The following is a 14,745-nucleotide window of genomic DNA, read 5'->3' as shown; positions in this document are numbered from 1 at the left end:
GCCAGGAGCTGCTCCCAAGTGGGCCACTCTGGGGCTTCAGGCCCAATGTCTAGAAAGCTCCTTGGCTGGCTGCCCTACAACCAAGCCGCAAGAGATGGAGCAGCCAGCCTTTAATAAACAACAGGTGACTGAACAGAAATAAACAGATTGTTCAAAGGAAAGAAGAATGTCTTCTTGATGAATGCCTACATTCGGTGAAAACGTCTCTCAATAGATTTAGGTGAAACAGGCTGAGACAGACAGACCTTGACCCTTACCAGCCCCTCGAAACCTCTCCTGCTCTGTCCTTCTATTGCTTATTTCCCCCTCAGTGAGTCAGATTTAGCTGCCAAGTGACAACGATGACAGGTTAAAGCAGAGTTAAAGGAATGGCGTTGACACTTACTCCGCCGGAGGAGGCCTGTCGCCGAGCACCTGGTACTTTCTATCCAGTCGGTTGGGCTTGGTGTACCTCGTGACGCTGTGGGGCAAAGGCGAGTGAGTGCTCTGCAAGCCGGAGCCGGACACAAGCAGACCTGCGTCTGCAGGAGCCCTGCCCAGACCCGCGTGTGCGGCCCAGCCCTTTGAGCTGCTGGCCCCCCCCTCGACAGCTCTGCAGATGGCCTTAGAGTAGGGATGAAACCCACACAAGGCCGGGGGAGGGATGGAGGGGCTCCAGCCCCGAAAGTAGAATCCTTGCTTCCCTGTGGTGAGGACCCAAAGAAACACAGGTTGAGAGCTGCAGGCAGCAATGCCAAATTTTCAAATACAAGCACATCTTAAATTTGAATTTCTTAACACATTATAAACCAACTATACTTCAATAAAATAAATTTTTAAAATAAACTTGAATTTCATATAAGCAATAAGCAATTTTCTGCATACACACCATGTGTTATTTGGGGCATACTCATATTAAAAAATATTGTGTTGTTTTCCTGAAATTCAAATGTAACTAGACATCCTGAATTTTCATCTGGCAGCCTTAGCAGCACGTATATGTCACTGGTAACCACTGAGAGGTTGATTATACAAATGGACAATGGTTACACCATGTATAAACAGAGAACCCTGGCTCATGAGCTGTAACAATCTGCCTAGGACACCAAGCCCTTAGCTACAATAAACCATTCAGGAAGGCGGCCTGCTGGAAGCCAGACTTGCAGGAAGACAGATTGATATCTTCACTAACAATCCAGGAAGCCAAATAATACCCCCTGTAACAATTCACCCCACGGGGCCAGGACCTGCTCAGTAGGACAGCTCCCTTAGATTTTGTCCCTGCTTCCGACTTAGGACAAACAAGTCAAATGTATACCCCTAACCAATCACACAAGACGCCTACTGCTCTTGGGCCTCCTCCAGCCTTCCCGGGGCAACCACCACCAACAGGGTACATCTGAAGCCTTCCCTTTTCTCCACTACACCCCTTTCCCACTCTCTTGCCTGCCTTTGTGTCTCTGTTAAAATGCAAGTGACAGTGGCTGCTTCCCTGGTTGTAGCAAGCTTTGCATAGCGCTTGCTTTTCCCATTTGGTTGGTCTTTGTTTATGTCCACACTGCAGATGGCACGCCTGTTCAAAAAGACTCTCTGGATGTATGCAAAGCAGGAACCTCTTCAGTGTCACTGCTTCAAAACCAAGAATTAAACTAGGTCAATATGGCTCATCAAAGACTCAGAAAGTCAGGTCAGCCATGTGGCTTCTGTCATCCACCTTCTATAAAATCGGTGTCAGGGGCCATCCAGGGCCCACGCTCACTGAGCCATGACTCTAACAAGCCTGACAGGGCACAGTGGGCAGAACACATGGCCAGGATGCAGAGACCCAGAGCTCCCAAGACTCTGTGATGCCATCCAAGGAAAGCCACCTCCCAGGTCACGCCCTCTGACCGACAGTGTGTATGGGAGGTAGCTGTCACTGTGGATAACCCCCCAACGCCCTGACAGGTTCTCAGGTGGAGGGCTCTGGGAGTCAAGCCACTGGGCAGGGATGAGAACAGACCTGTCTAAGGCAGGCTTTGGAGCCGGCCCCTTGCGGGGTCCCAACTTGGAGGGCCCCTATTTGGCGAGCCTGTGAGCACAGGAGGCACATTCTGAGGACATGGGCTGGTACAGGGCAGCCTCTGGCCTCCATCTGGGGGTCGGGGTCGGGTCTGGGGAGGGGAGGCTGCAGGCAGCCTAGCCTCTCTACCTGGCTGCCGAGGTGGCACTGGCGATGGACACGGCCTTCTTCAGGGAGTGCTCCGCTCGGTTCCGGAGTCGCCTCAAGGCTTTGGGTGATGGGCACCCAGGAGAACAACAGAGGATCCCAGGTGAGGAGGGACGAGGTGGCACCCCTGGCTACCCCACTGTCAGCGCCCTAAATCCACAGGCCTGGCTGCCCCTACCTGTCTGGGACCGTTCTTTGTCACACTGATGGGTTGAGGACTTCGAGTCGGGAAACCTGAAACCAAAGGAAAGGATGTGAGCTCTTCCCCAATGACCAAGAGGATGGCTGAGGCCAGGCACGGGGCCCCATCCTGGCTAGCCCACAATGCCATGTGAATCCGCCCAATCGTGAGCTCCACTTCGGAGGAGGAAGCTGAGGCTCTGAGGGGAGGAGGAGGCCTGCACAAGGCCACAGCTGTTAGGGTGGGCTCACATGGGGACCGGCCCCTGAAGGCTTGGGCCCCACTGTTCACACCCGGGCCACTCACTGCAGGATCCTCTTGACCACCTCCACAGCTGGGTCTTCAATCATGGACTTCCCCATGCGGCTTGGCTGGGCAAAGGACTCAGGGGTGACTATGTCTGCCTTAGCCTCTTCTTCATAGACTTCTGAAGATAACAAGATGTCACTGTCTACCTCCAGGTCAGTCAAGACGTTGTCCTGCAGGCCAAAGAGCAGGGCCTGATTGTGGGCATCAGGGAGGCAGGCAGGCTGGGTTCCCATCCCAGGACCACTGGGCCCAGGTGCTGCAGGCTGACCACTTTAGACTCTCTTGCCCCTTCTGTGAAGCAGCACGGATTATATATATCTTAGAGGGCCATTCATTCATTCATTCATGTGTGCATGACGAGACCTTCAAAAGTATTTCTTGAGTGCCTGCTTTCTGCAAGGCTCTCCCTGGGCCTGGGACACAGGATAAAGGGGCCACATGTGACTCTTATCCTTATGGAGCTTACAGTCTGGTCAGAGAGACAAGACATTTAATATGGACCTCTACAAATAAATGGTCCAACTGGGGCCAGTGCAATGAAAACAAAGTTACAGCATCTTCCCTGAGGCTGAGGGTCACGAACTGGGCTACTCGCAGATGTGCCCAGGTGGTGCTTTTGAGCAAAGGACAAGTACATGAACGAGTGCGTGGATAAGTGAGTGGCCACCTCCACCTCGAGTGGGACCTTGGAGAAACAGTGAGCGCGGGACCCACGACGAGCACCTAGGTGAGCTCTGCCCTGTTTTATTCTGTGCCATGGCTGCCCTGTAAGCCCTGGAGGCAAGGACTCCAGCGGGACTCCTGAGTTTCGTCCAGCGGGGCTCAGCGCTGGTGCTGTGATGAAAGCTTGGCGCTGGCAGCACAGCAGGAAGCAGGGCTGGTTCAGAGCACGGCCGCGAGAGGCGGGGCCTGCGGGCGGGCAGAGCTCAGCTCGCGGGGCATCCACTTAGGATGCCATCGGCTCTGGGACAGGTCCTCCTGGAAGCTGGCTGAGACCTCTGGTGAAAGCTTGGTGAGAGAGGTTGAGTGTGGGCTGAGGGCGACAGGCTCTGCCCTCTTGGGGCACACAGTCTAGGGGAGACAGCTGCTAAAAGGGGGACCTCACTGAATGGTCTGTGGGTTCATGCGGAAGTAGAACATGCCACGGGGGTCAGGAGATGCTGGCCCAAACTAGTGGGTGAGTGAAGGCCTCGGGGAAAGTGAGCTCTTAGGGGGACCAGAGAAATGAAGGGGTCGAGGCAGGCCTGGTGGGGATCTGGATCTTATCCTGAGGACAGGAGAGGGACATGGGCAGACTGGCCTTGTCCAAGAGGCCTGGCTGCAGCTCAGGGAATGGATCACAGGGGGAAGTGCGAGGATCAGGACAGCCGTATGTACAAAAGATGGGAGTCTTGGACAAGGTAGTGGGGGTGGGGTGGGGAGAAGCTGGTGGCTGCTAATGGGAACGAGTAGGAAGGAATAAGTTGAGAGGTGAGACTTCCCTGAGAGCTGAGGGCCCCATGGGGTGGGGAGGTGCTGCCAGGAGGTGACAGATCTCCAAAGGGACCAGTGCAAGGAAGTGGCCCATCTGGGATGTGAACCCAGATCTGACACCACAGCCTGTGGCCTTTCTAACGCATCCCTGCAGGCTTGATGTCCAGCAGGGGCCTGAGGGGTCTCCTCTCCCTGGGATCTGCTGAGCCCTGTAGGACACCTGGGAGCCCAGCCCCCACAGCTCAGATGCTCTTCCCCATGGCTGCCCCATCCCATTCCTTACGGAAAAGACCAGGTGAGTCATGGATATCATGTCCAGCTTGCAGTTGAGATACTCAATCCTTTGGCTCAGTTTTTCTTTCCAAGTTCGAATAAGGCCAAGGAGGTCTTCTGTGCTCACCACCTAGTGAGGATATGGAGGAAAAAAGCCACAGGAAGCAGACTGCAGGCGGGCAGGCTGACTCCATGTGGACTGCAGGAACCGGCTGGCTGGCGAGGACACCTCTTGGCTCCAGGGAGGCCTCCCTCTTGCAGGGAGGGCCCTGGAAGAATGAGGAGCCCTGGGCCAGCTCTCTTGGGCAACTCTACTGGGCAGCGGGCCCTTCCTGGATGGGGCATCAGGAGTTCTAATCCTGGTTCTATGGGTTTGTTCTGAGCAAATGGCTTAAACTTACTTGACTTCCTTGGTGGCTCAGAGGATGGGTAAAGAATCTGCCGGCAGTGCAGGAGACCCGGGTTTCATCCCTGGGTCAGGAAGATCCCCTGGGGAAGGGCAGGGCAACCCACTCCAGTTTTCTTGCCTGGAGAATTCCATGGACAGAGGAGCCATGGCCTCAGAGGTCATGAGGTCGCAAAAGAGTTGGACACAACTGAGCGACTAAACAACAGCAAACAACAGTGCTAACAATGATAAAACTTCAACTCGGTTACCGAAACCAGAGCGCAAAGACCTGCTGGCCAGGACGCCAGGTCTACAAGTGCCTGGCTGGGCTGGGGAGAAAAGGGCTCAGGGTGGTCAGGACACCCTGACCACAGGGGTGTCACAGGGGACAGGGACATGCACGAGAGGCAGAACAAGCAAGTCAACGATGTAAGCGTGCCGAGACCTGCTTTGCTGATCAGGGCCCTGCGGGCACTTAGAACCTCACTTCTCTCAGACTTCACTCCAATTTGGACTTTTCACCACTTACACATAGAAAATGGAAGTAACCAGTTTACGCACAAAGGGAACCAGTTTACGCACAAAGTAACCAGTCGAAACAAAGGGAACAAAAGATGGTTGTTCAGAGGGCAGAGTCCTGCTTCCCTTACTCATCCAGGGCTGCATTCCAATTATAAGGAGGGAGGCCTCATGACTTCAGAGTGGGAGGGAGGCCAGACTCAAGACCCCGGGCTCACTGGCCTCTATATGCCTGCCAGGGAGGTGCTGGGGGCCAGGGGCAATGGCTGCTTTCTCTTCTCTTCCTTAATTCCACTGAATAAAATAGAGGTGAAGTAGGAAGGTTCAGAGGCCCTGCTGGTGGTAGAGAAATCTAGACCACAAATGTGAGTTTATTTCCAGTTAACAATTCTAGCATGCATCTTTACTATTCACAGCTTAGCATCTACTGATCAGTCCTGGGGGTTCATTGGAAGGACTGATGCTGAAGCTGAAACTCCAATACTTTGGCCACCTGATGTGAAGAGCTGACTCATTGGAAAAGACCCTGATGCTGGGAAAGATTGAGGGCAGGAGGAGAAGGGGACAATGGAAGATGAGATGGTTGGATGGCATCATCGACTCGATGGACATGGGTTTGGGTGGACTCCGGGAGTTGGTGATGGACAGGGAGGCCTGGCTTGCTGCGGTTCATGGGGTCGCAAAGAGTCGGACATGACTGAGCGACTGAACTGAACTGAACTGAACTGAACACTTACTTGTTTATCCCCTTTTGAGCTTCGGCACATCTGTACCTTGCTTTGAAGCTGTTCTAGAGAAGAATTTAATCCCTCTGTCTGCAAATTGGATTTTGCTACCTAGAAAAACCAGAGGTTCAGAGATTTACTTCCAGAATACTTATTTTGATCAAGAAAAAGTTTAGCAAATCATTATCCGAGAGATGGGCTGAATATGAGAAAAATGAAATTGGAGGGAAAAATGCAAAGCTGTATTAGAAACTAGATCAATGCAAATTTAAAGGATTGTTTTTTTCTGCCAAATAAATAAGTTTCAAAAATAAAATTGGTGACCTGCAGTACTGGTTGAGGGTGTTAGGAGGACACACTCAGGCCCTGTTGGTGAGCGGGTATCTGTACAAGCCACCTGGAAAGCACAAAGAGCCTTGAAACACTCCTGCTCTAGCCCAGGAATTCCAGCTCTGGGAGGCACCCTACGGACACCATCAGGGCTTCCAGTGAAAGCACGTCTATCACACCTCTGTGTGTAATAAGTGAAGCCCACTAAGAATTCCTCCAAATAGGAATGGTTAAATAAAGATGGCAACACATTTGGGAGACAGAAGCCATCAAAGTGATGTTTTTGAAGAAACTTTTCAGCTTAAAAAAAGTTTTTACTGCAGCTTAAAAAATTGTAATCAATAGCACCCTCATCCCCACTGCCCTGACTCTCACTCCAGTGCCACGGAGCCCAACTCATGGGACCCTGCTGACCCAGCCACAGCTCCAGCCTCAATGCACCCCCGCGTCGTCTTCCTTGAGCTCTCTCTCTCTCCTTGGCTCCAACTCCCCCAGGGTTTTTTTCATGATCTCTCCAGGACACTGCTCCACACCCTCCTGCCTGGCTGGCTCCTCCTTCTCCATCAAGCCTTGGGAAGCACTACTTCCGCAGTCCAGATGAAATCCTCTCCTCTATGTCCCCACACACCTCATGAGGCCCTCTAGTCCTCTGTCGCCCAAATGGCCAGGCATTGCCTGAATTTCTGGTGTCACAGACATGGGTTCACATTTTGGCCCCACAATTTAGGGACGTTGTGTTCTTAATGACTCTCTGCCTCAATTTCTTTGTTTCTAAAGTGGGCTAAGAACAGCTCTTGTGAGGACTCATACAGTTCATCAAAATAAGCCCACTAAGATGCATGCTGCCTGATAACTCAGTGGATGTTAGAAGCTATTATGATTTAATCTCTGACTTCCTGGCTGGAGTGCCAGTCCCAGGTGGGCAGAGACCACACCGGCATCCCCAGCACCTGGGGCCGTGCCTGTGCTGGTGCGCTGGGAAGACCCAGAGGGGTGGGATCGAGAGGGAGGCGGGAGGGGGGATCGGGATGGGGAACACATGTAGATCCATGGCTGATTCATGTCAGTGTATGGCAAAACCCACTACAATTAAAAAAAAAAAGAAGAAGAAGAAGATAAAAAAAAACACCACAAAAACATCCAGCAGATGAAGAACGTATCTGTCCTACCTCACACTTGATGTTTACTTGCAGATTTGTCAGCAAGCGCTGGATTTTCTCTATGAAAATAAGGTCCACGGACAGGTTATGGAATTTACTTTCAAACTTGCTGATGAACTCATTAGCCTTAAAGAAAGAGAAAAAAGTAAAGGAGTGGGACTTAATTTGGAACTTTTGGACTCTGGAAGCAGAGGGGGACAGGCCCAATTAATGGGTGGAAAGGAGGCTTGGCTGGCCTATTAGGCAGTGAGCAAGGCAACTATGTAACCGGGTGTCACAGGAGTCTGGCTAGAGGTCAGGGTGGGGCCTACTCACCTGGTCCAGGTAATCGCTCTCCATCTTTTCCATGTTGATCATGATTAAATTTTCAACAAACTCTATCCGGGCAGCTTCCTTCTCTAGTCGATGACACAGCGAGTCAATTTCTTCAGAAGAAAAGTTGCCTCCCTCTGAAAACAATCTGAAAATAATTTGGGAGAAAAAAAAGCCTTTGATCAGCCCTGAACCATTCCACCCATCCCAACTACTGTGGCAGGCAAGGCTTTAGATTAAAAGTACAAGATCATGGAAAAAGTTCAAGGACACGAGCAGGGAAACAACCCAGATGTCCATCAAGGCATGAATGGATAAACACATCATACATGATGGAGTATTATTGAGCTTTAAGAAGGAATGAAATTCTGACACACGGACAGACACTGAAGACATCATGCTAAGTGAAAAAGTCAAGCACACAAAAGAACAAATGTGCTGTGATTGCACTTCCATGAGGCCCCTAGAGTAGTCAAATTCATAGAGACCGAAAATACTAATAGCATAGTGGTTCCCAGCGGCTGAAGAAAGGCCTAACGGGCAGTTAGTGTTCAGGGCTTCAGCTGAGAGGGCGAAAGTGTCCTAGAGATGAATGGTGGGGATGGTGTACAAAAGCGTGAACACACGTAACGCCGCTGGACCACCGCACAGTGGTTAAAATGGACACATTTATGCCACGGGTGTTTCGTCATAACTGAAAGGTGAAGAGGCACACAAGACCACCTCTCGACAGACAGAGCCCAGGGGCCCACGGGCCCGGCGCTGGCTCCCACCTGCAGCGCTTGATGAACTCAATGTTGGTGTCGCGCAGCTTGCCCAGGCTCTCTCCCAGGTACTGGCGGAAGCTGCGCAGGGACACCTGGATGACGTCGACATAGCTGAGCAGCTCCCGGTGCAGAGTGCTGCTGAGGGTCGCCAGCCTGGGGGACACAGGAGGCGGGGGGAGGTGACCCGGGCGCGGGAGGGCGGCCCGGGGGATGGTGTGCGCCCCGAGCAGGAGGGCAGGGCGGCGACCGGGCGCGGGAGGGCGGCCCAGGGGATGGCGTGCGCCCCGAGCAGGAGGGCAGGGCGGTGACCGGGCGCGGGAGGGCGGCCCGGGGGATGGCGTGCGCCCCGAGCCCAGCTGTGCAGGACGCAGGAGGGCAGGGTGGCGACCCGGGCATGGGAGGGCGGCCCGGGGGATGGCGTGCGCCCCGAGCAGGAGGGCAGGGCGGCGACCGGGCGCGGGAGGGCTGCCTGGGGGATGGCGTGCGCCCCGAGCCCAGCTGTGCGGTCAGCAGAAGCACGCCTCTCTTCACAGGGCAGACAAAGCGGTCTCAGAAGGGCGTTCAGAATGCCAGCGTGTGCAGACAGAGTGCCAGACTCTCAGGAAGCTGGGTCGGAGGGCATCTCTCCCCCGTCTGGCTCCTGCCACCAAATTGCTAAGAGAATCCCCAGGGCCTCCCCTTACCGCCACCCCCTCTTAACTCCAAGAAATATGGCTCCTGTGCCCTGGGACTTCCGGAAAGAGCAGCCTGCAGGCTTCCTCTTTACATCCGAGTCTACCCTAACCAGCTGCCTCCTGGGTACCTGACCACAGTACCTGTGAAGTCTCCTCACCTGTGACCAGATGGAGGCCTTCCGGGGCCTCACCTCAAATCCCTGAATGGCCTTCCAGGAAAGCCTGGTTCTACCTGAGCACACCCCCACCTGGAGCTGGGCCAGTGCGCCTCTCTGGTGGGAGAATTCCGCCTCCTCCTCACCTCCCTCCATTCCATGCCCAGGGCCACCTCCAGGAAGCTCGTCCTGATTTCCCTGGGTCTTTCCCACCATGGACATGTCAGGGCACATCATTGGTACCCTGCACTCTGACATTCGCACCCTTTTCTCTCTCTGGCTGCTCCCCCACCCCCAGAACCAAGCCCCTGGCCAGATGTGTCACCGCAGTTGGACTCCTACTCTCATGACGAGATGAAAATCCTTCTGGAAACCCCAACTCTTCTGCTGCCCACAGCGGATGGGAGGACTGCTTCTCTGAGCAGAGACACCTGGCCAGGGTTCTGGGGCTGCCAGGCCATGACTGAGTCCCCCAAGACCCTTACTTCTGGCTCTTGGTGGCGTTCAAGAAGATGTGCTCCATGTCAGAAATCTTGCGGCGGAAGTGTTTGCTCTTCAGGTTTTGCTCTTCTTGGAACTGGCAGAACATCATCCTCTCCTTCCTCAGTGTCTCCATCACCCCTGCACAGTGGCTGTCCAGCCGTTCTTGGTGAAGCAAGAGTTCAGCTGAAAGAGGACACGGGGCGGGGGCGCTGAGGCCCTCTGGGACCCTGGGTCCGCTCCGGACAGCGTTCTCCTGGATAGTGATGCGCCTGTCCCAGGCGAGCTACAGAGAAGGGACTTCTTAGCCAAGGTCCAGTCCCCACTGCCCTCTCCAGGGCTCAGCCTGGGAGTGGACTCAGATCTCAGGGGAACCCATCCGAGACAGTCCCAGTGTCCTTAATTGGAGAGGAGGCTCTGGTTGGCTGTGAGTGGTGGAAATACCCTGCCAGAAGTGGAAGGGAACAAGGTCTGGGAGCTAGAGCATCTCCCATTCTGGGAGCAGTGGGATGAGTGTTGAGGAGGGCAGGGATTTTGGTGAGAGGGTCTGGGAGCAAAAGACCACCACAAAGTTTGGCAGTTGGCATCTGACCCTTTCTATCAGTGGTTACTGATTTCCAACAAGCCTGAATTATGGCGGACTTTCAGAGCTCCATCATAGGCCTTAAGAGCTAGCAGAGAGCCTTGAGTTACCTCATCTGACCTCCTATTGCCAGGAATGGGGGATATGCTGTGGGCTCAGCTCTGCCAAAAACAAAGGCGGGACTCTGGGGCTTCGCTTCTCTGGCCTCCAGATTCACATTGTGCGTTGGGCCAGGAGCCAGGGAAGAGAAAGGAAACCAGACTTCAGGGAGCATCTTTGTTTATATTTATATTTAATGCACACATTTCCCAGATGAGGACAACGAGGCCCCAAAAAGTCAAGCAGGTCTCCTAAGGCCACAGGAAGCTCTCAGGATCTATGATGAAGTTTAAAGTATGACTCAGGTGAAAACCTGACGGGCACCATTGAAGCTTTCAAATAAAAGTGCCCTCCCCCCAAATGATGGAGCCTTCTGCCTTAGAGAGAAATGGCATGTCTTTTTAAGTATCAAAAACTATAAGCTGAAAATAATGGCTACCACTTTTGGAGACTCTGGCTTATACCAGTTGTTCATGATTCTGCACTGTACCACTTCAAGGAGAGTTAATTACCACCATCAAAATACCCTCAGGAGGTTAGGAACAGATCAGAGAGGTCACATAACCTGCCCAGAGTCACACAGCTAGAGAGGTTGAGCCTATTAGCTCCGATTCCTGAGCTACAGGCCTGCCTCTAGGGCATCCGTCATGAAAGTGTGAGTGACAGGTGTGGGAATGTATCTGGGACTGATAAAGCTAAAATAAGACAATATTCTTCATTTCTGCATCTAACACCCTCTTTAAAAGATCTTAGATGAGGATTCTGGGTACAACTTTCTCTGCCAGCCTGGGAGGTGTGAACCCTCACACACATCTTCCAGGGTGTGACGACAACATGCTCAGCATTGTGCGGTGCAAACCGGGGCTGCCTGATGAATGCAGAGCCACGGTACCTGCCCTGACGTTGTGGATGTCCTTCTCAATGCGCTGGGCTCTTGGCTGGTGCAGGTGCAGACGCAGCTCCAGTTCTGAATCCAGTTCATCAATCTTCCTGGCCATGATGACCCGAGCATTGAGGGCACATTGGTCAAACCATTTCTCCAAGTGCTCAAAAAAGCCAGTTCGAAGCCTGAGGGAGAGGCCAGCGAGAGTCAGCAACTGTGACCAGGGAGAGATCTCTCCAGGTTGATACATAAAGTGCTTCCTTCTTCCATTCCTTCTTTCCTATTTAATTTCCCACTACACTGTATCTCTTTGTCTGGGTGGACCATCATTCATTTAGCCAGATCCCCTGGTTGGTGGACATAGCGTGGTTTCCATTCATCTGTTCTTACCAAGAAGACTGTAATGTGTAACCTCATATATATGTCAAGTGTAGAATAATTTCTATAGGATAAATTCCCTGAAAGGGAATTGTTGAATCAAAACCTAAAATACATTTGTGGATCTGGTTGATATGGCCAAACTGCTTCTGTTGCATGACAGTGAATAAAAGTTCCTATTTCTCCATTTCTCACTGTGGACGGTGACTGCAGCAATGAAAATAAAAGATGCCTGCTCCCTGGAAGAAAAATCTATGACAAACTCAGACAGTGTATTAAAAAGCAGAGATATCACTGGGCTGACAAAGGTCCGTACAGTCAAAGATTTTTCCAGTAGTCATGTACAGGTGTAAGTTGGACCATAAACAAGGCTGAGTGCTGAAGAATTGATGCTTTCAAATTATGGTGCTAGAAAAGACTCCTAAGAGTCCCTTGGATAGCAAGGAGATCAAACCAGTCAATCCTAAAGGAAATCAACCCTGAATACTCATTGGAAGGACTGATGCTGAAGCTGAAGCTCCAATACTTTGGACCCCTGGTGCAAATAGCGACTCATCAAAAAGACCTGATGCTGGGAAAGACTGAAAGTAAAAGAAGGGGGAGGAAGAGGCTGAGATGGTTAGATAGCATCGCTGACTCACTGGACATGAATTTGAGCAAATTCTGGGAGGTAGTGGAGGACAGAGGAGTCTGGCGTGCTGCAGTCAGGTCTGTAAAGTCAGACACGATGTAGTGACTGAACAACAATTTCTCCATAGCTTCAGACTGTATTGTCAAACCCTTGAATCTGACAATTTTGTCATATTATGACGAGACTGAGCATATTTTTATGAGTTCAAGACTATTAAATTTCTTTTTCTATCTACCATTCACTAATATCTTTTGCCCATCATTCTAGTATGTAGTTTCGCTTTTTCTTGTTAATTTCTAGGAGCACTTTATATATTGGGAACACAAGGTCCTTTGACTGAGATGTGAACTGCAAATATTTTTGCTAGTTGATCGTTTCATCCTGTTAGAAATGCAGCATGATGTTCTTGGCTGTGTATTGTCAAGATGTTGGTTCTCTCCAAATGTATCTATAGATTCAATAACAATTAAAAGCTCAGCAGATGTCTTCTTACAGAAACTGATGAGCTGATTTCAAATTTATATAGAAATACAAAAGGGCCAAGGATAGTCAAGACAATTCTGGAGAAATCAAGTCTGGAGGACTTACACAACCAGATAATAAGACTTAGTATAAAGCTATGGTAATCAGTCGGGGTCCCTGCATCAGGAAGATCCTCTGGAGTAGGAAATGGCAACCCACTTGCAGGCAAATATTCTCGCCTGGAAAAGTCCATGAACAGAGAAGCCTGGTGGGCAGCAGAGAGCTGGACATGACTGAGTACATGGCACACACACCATCAGTCAGGGGAGGCCTGGCAGAGCAGTGGGGAGAGAAGAGTCTTCTCAAATGGCCTGGCCTTAACTGGCTATTCATACAGGACAGAAGTGAATTTGACTCCTACCGCACACGTAAGCAAATATCAATTCCAGTTGAACTGTACATCTAACTATGAAAGTTTATAACATTTTTGGTAGATAACACAGGAGAGTATTTTCATGACCTTGGGGTAAGCAAAGATTTCTTAGAGAAGACAGAAATCACACTAACCCTAGTGGAAAAACTGATGACTAAGACCTTACTAAAAAGATATCTTTTCAGCAAAAGCTATCTTTACAAGAGTAAAAAAAAAGACAAGCACAGAGAATGTACGAACATTCATGATGTGTTTAACTAACAAAAAAACTCCGGTCTAAGTCAGGCAACTAACTCACATAAATCAGTAAGAAAAAAGATAGGTAATCTACCACAAATCAGCAAAGAATTTAATGAGGCATTTCACAGAAAGATGATTAAATGGCCAATAAGTATATAACAAGACACACGACATTGTTATTCATCAGGAAAATGAAGCACCACTACACACACACACCAGAGTGCCTAAAATAAAAACGACCGACAATAAATACCAAGTGAGGATATGGAGCAACTGAACTCTCATACATTGCTGCAAACTGTTAAAACAAACCACTTTTGAAAACTCTTTGGTAGTATCTTTTGGTCATATCTTCTCAAGATGGACACACATATATAAGTCAACTTCCCAATAACCCACTCTTAGTTATATATCTAACAGAAATATATACACATGCTCACCAGGGGAAGCTGGATATAAAAGAATACACTCTATATGATTCTATTTAAATAAAATTCACAAACAGGCAAAACTAATTCAGAAGTTAGAATGCTTGCTGCCCCCTGCAAATAGATACATCAGTACTGTCTTTCTAGATTTCATATATGTGTGTTAGCATATGGTATTTGCTTTCTTTTCCATCTGAAACTAGTCCAATCTTTTGTTATTATATTTCACCTTGTTAATAAAACTCAAAGAGAATGAGAATAAAAGGGATTTTCACTCACTGTTTCTTAATCTCTAAAACTAGTCTGGATGGAATGATCACTTCTTCTAAGACCCTGGCACTGGAAATGTCCTTGAAGAAAATGGCAGGAAGGTTGGAATGGGGTGTCTTGCTGTTCTCTTCTTGTTTCAGGGGTAGGAAAACAAAGTAAGTGTTCCCACTAGAGGTTGTGAAGAACTCCATCTCCTCCTGGGAGATCTCCCCTAGACTCTCCTCCTGGGCTTTGACCTAAGCAGAAAACAAGACTTTAAGCTCGGCGTCATTGAACAGACTTGGTAATCCTTACCATAGGTCCTTTGACATCAGAGGTTGTAAACCTGTGGGATGAAAGTTGTCTATGTTTATATATATGTTTCTATATAAATATACATTTATATATTTCTATGTTTATATTTT

General features: G+C 50.2%; 1 protein-coding gene across 1 annotated transcript in view; it reads right to left on the bottom strand.

Moving 5' to 3' along the window:
- CCDC180 (coiled-coil domain containing 180) overlaps positions 1 to 14,745 on the bottom strand; it is a 60,107-nt gene that overhangs the window by 16,159 nt on the left and 29,203 nt on the right. Inside the window, exons 19-30 of the mRNA XM_043891473.1 lie at positions 14,351 to 14,577; positions 11,509 to 11,684; positions 9,940 to 10,120; positions 8,632 to 8,778; positions 7,862 to 8,006; positions 7,556 to 7,672; positions 6,069 to 6,167; positions 4,435 to 4,554; positions 2,676 to 2,848; positions 2,367 to 2,422; positions 2,171 to 2,249; positions 386 to 460 (exon numbers count right to left, since the gene is read on the bottom strand). Coding sequence (XP_043747408.1) covers positions 386 to 460; positions 2,171 to 2,249; positions 2,367 to 2,422; positions 2,676 to 2,848; positions 4,435 to 4,554; positions 6,069 to 6,167; positions 7,556 to 7,672; positions 7,862 to 8,006; positions 8,632 to 8,778; positions 9,940 to 10,120; positions 11,509 to 11,684; positions 14,351 to 14,577 — 1,595 coding nt within the window. The remainder of the gene's footprint in view (positions 1 to 385; positions 461 to 2,170; positions 2,250 to 2,366; positions 2,423 to 2,675; positions 2,849 to 4,434; positions 4,555 to 6,068; positions 6,168 to 7,555; positions 7,673 to 7,861; positions 8,007 to 8,631; positions 8,779 to 9,939; positions 10,121 to 11,508; positions 11,685 to 14,350; positions 14,578 to 14,745) is intronic.

This window comes from Cervus elaphus, chromosome 29 (assembly GCF_910594005.1).
Source record: "Cervus elaphus chromosome 29, mCerEla1.1, whole genome shotgun sequence".
NCBI classification, from domain to species: Eukaryota; Metazoa; Chordata; class Mammalia; order Artiodactyla; family Cervidae; genus Cervus; species Cervus elaphus.
The sequence above is the reverse complement of the archived record's forward strand: the minus strand, read 5'-3'. Positions and strand labels throughout refer to the sequence as shown.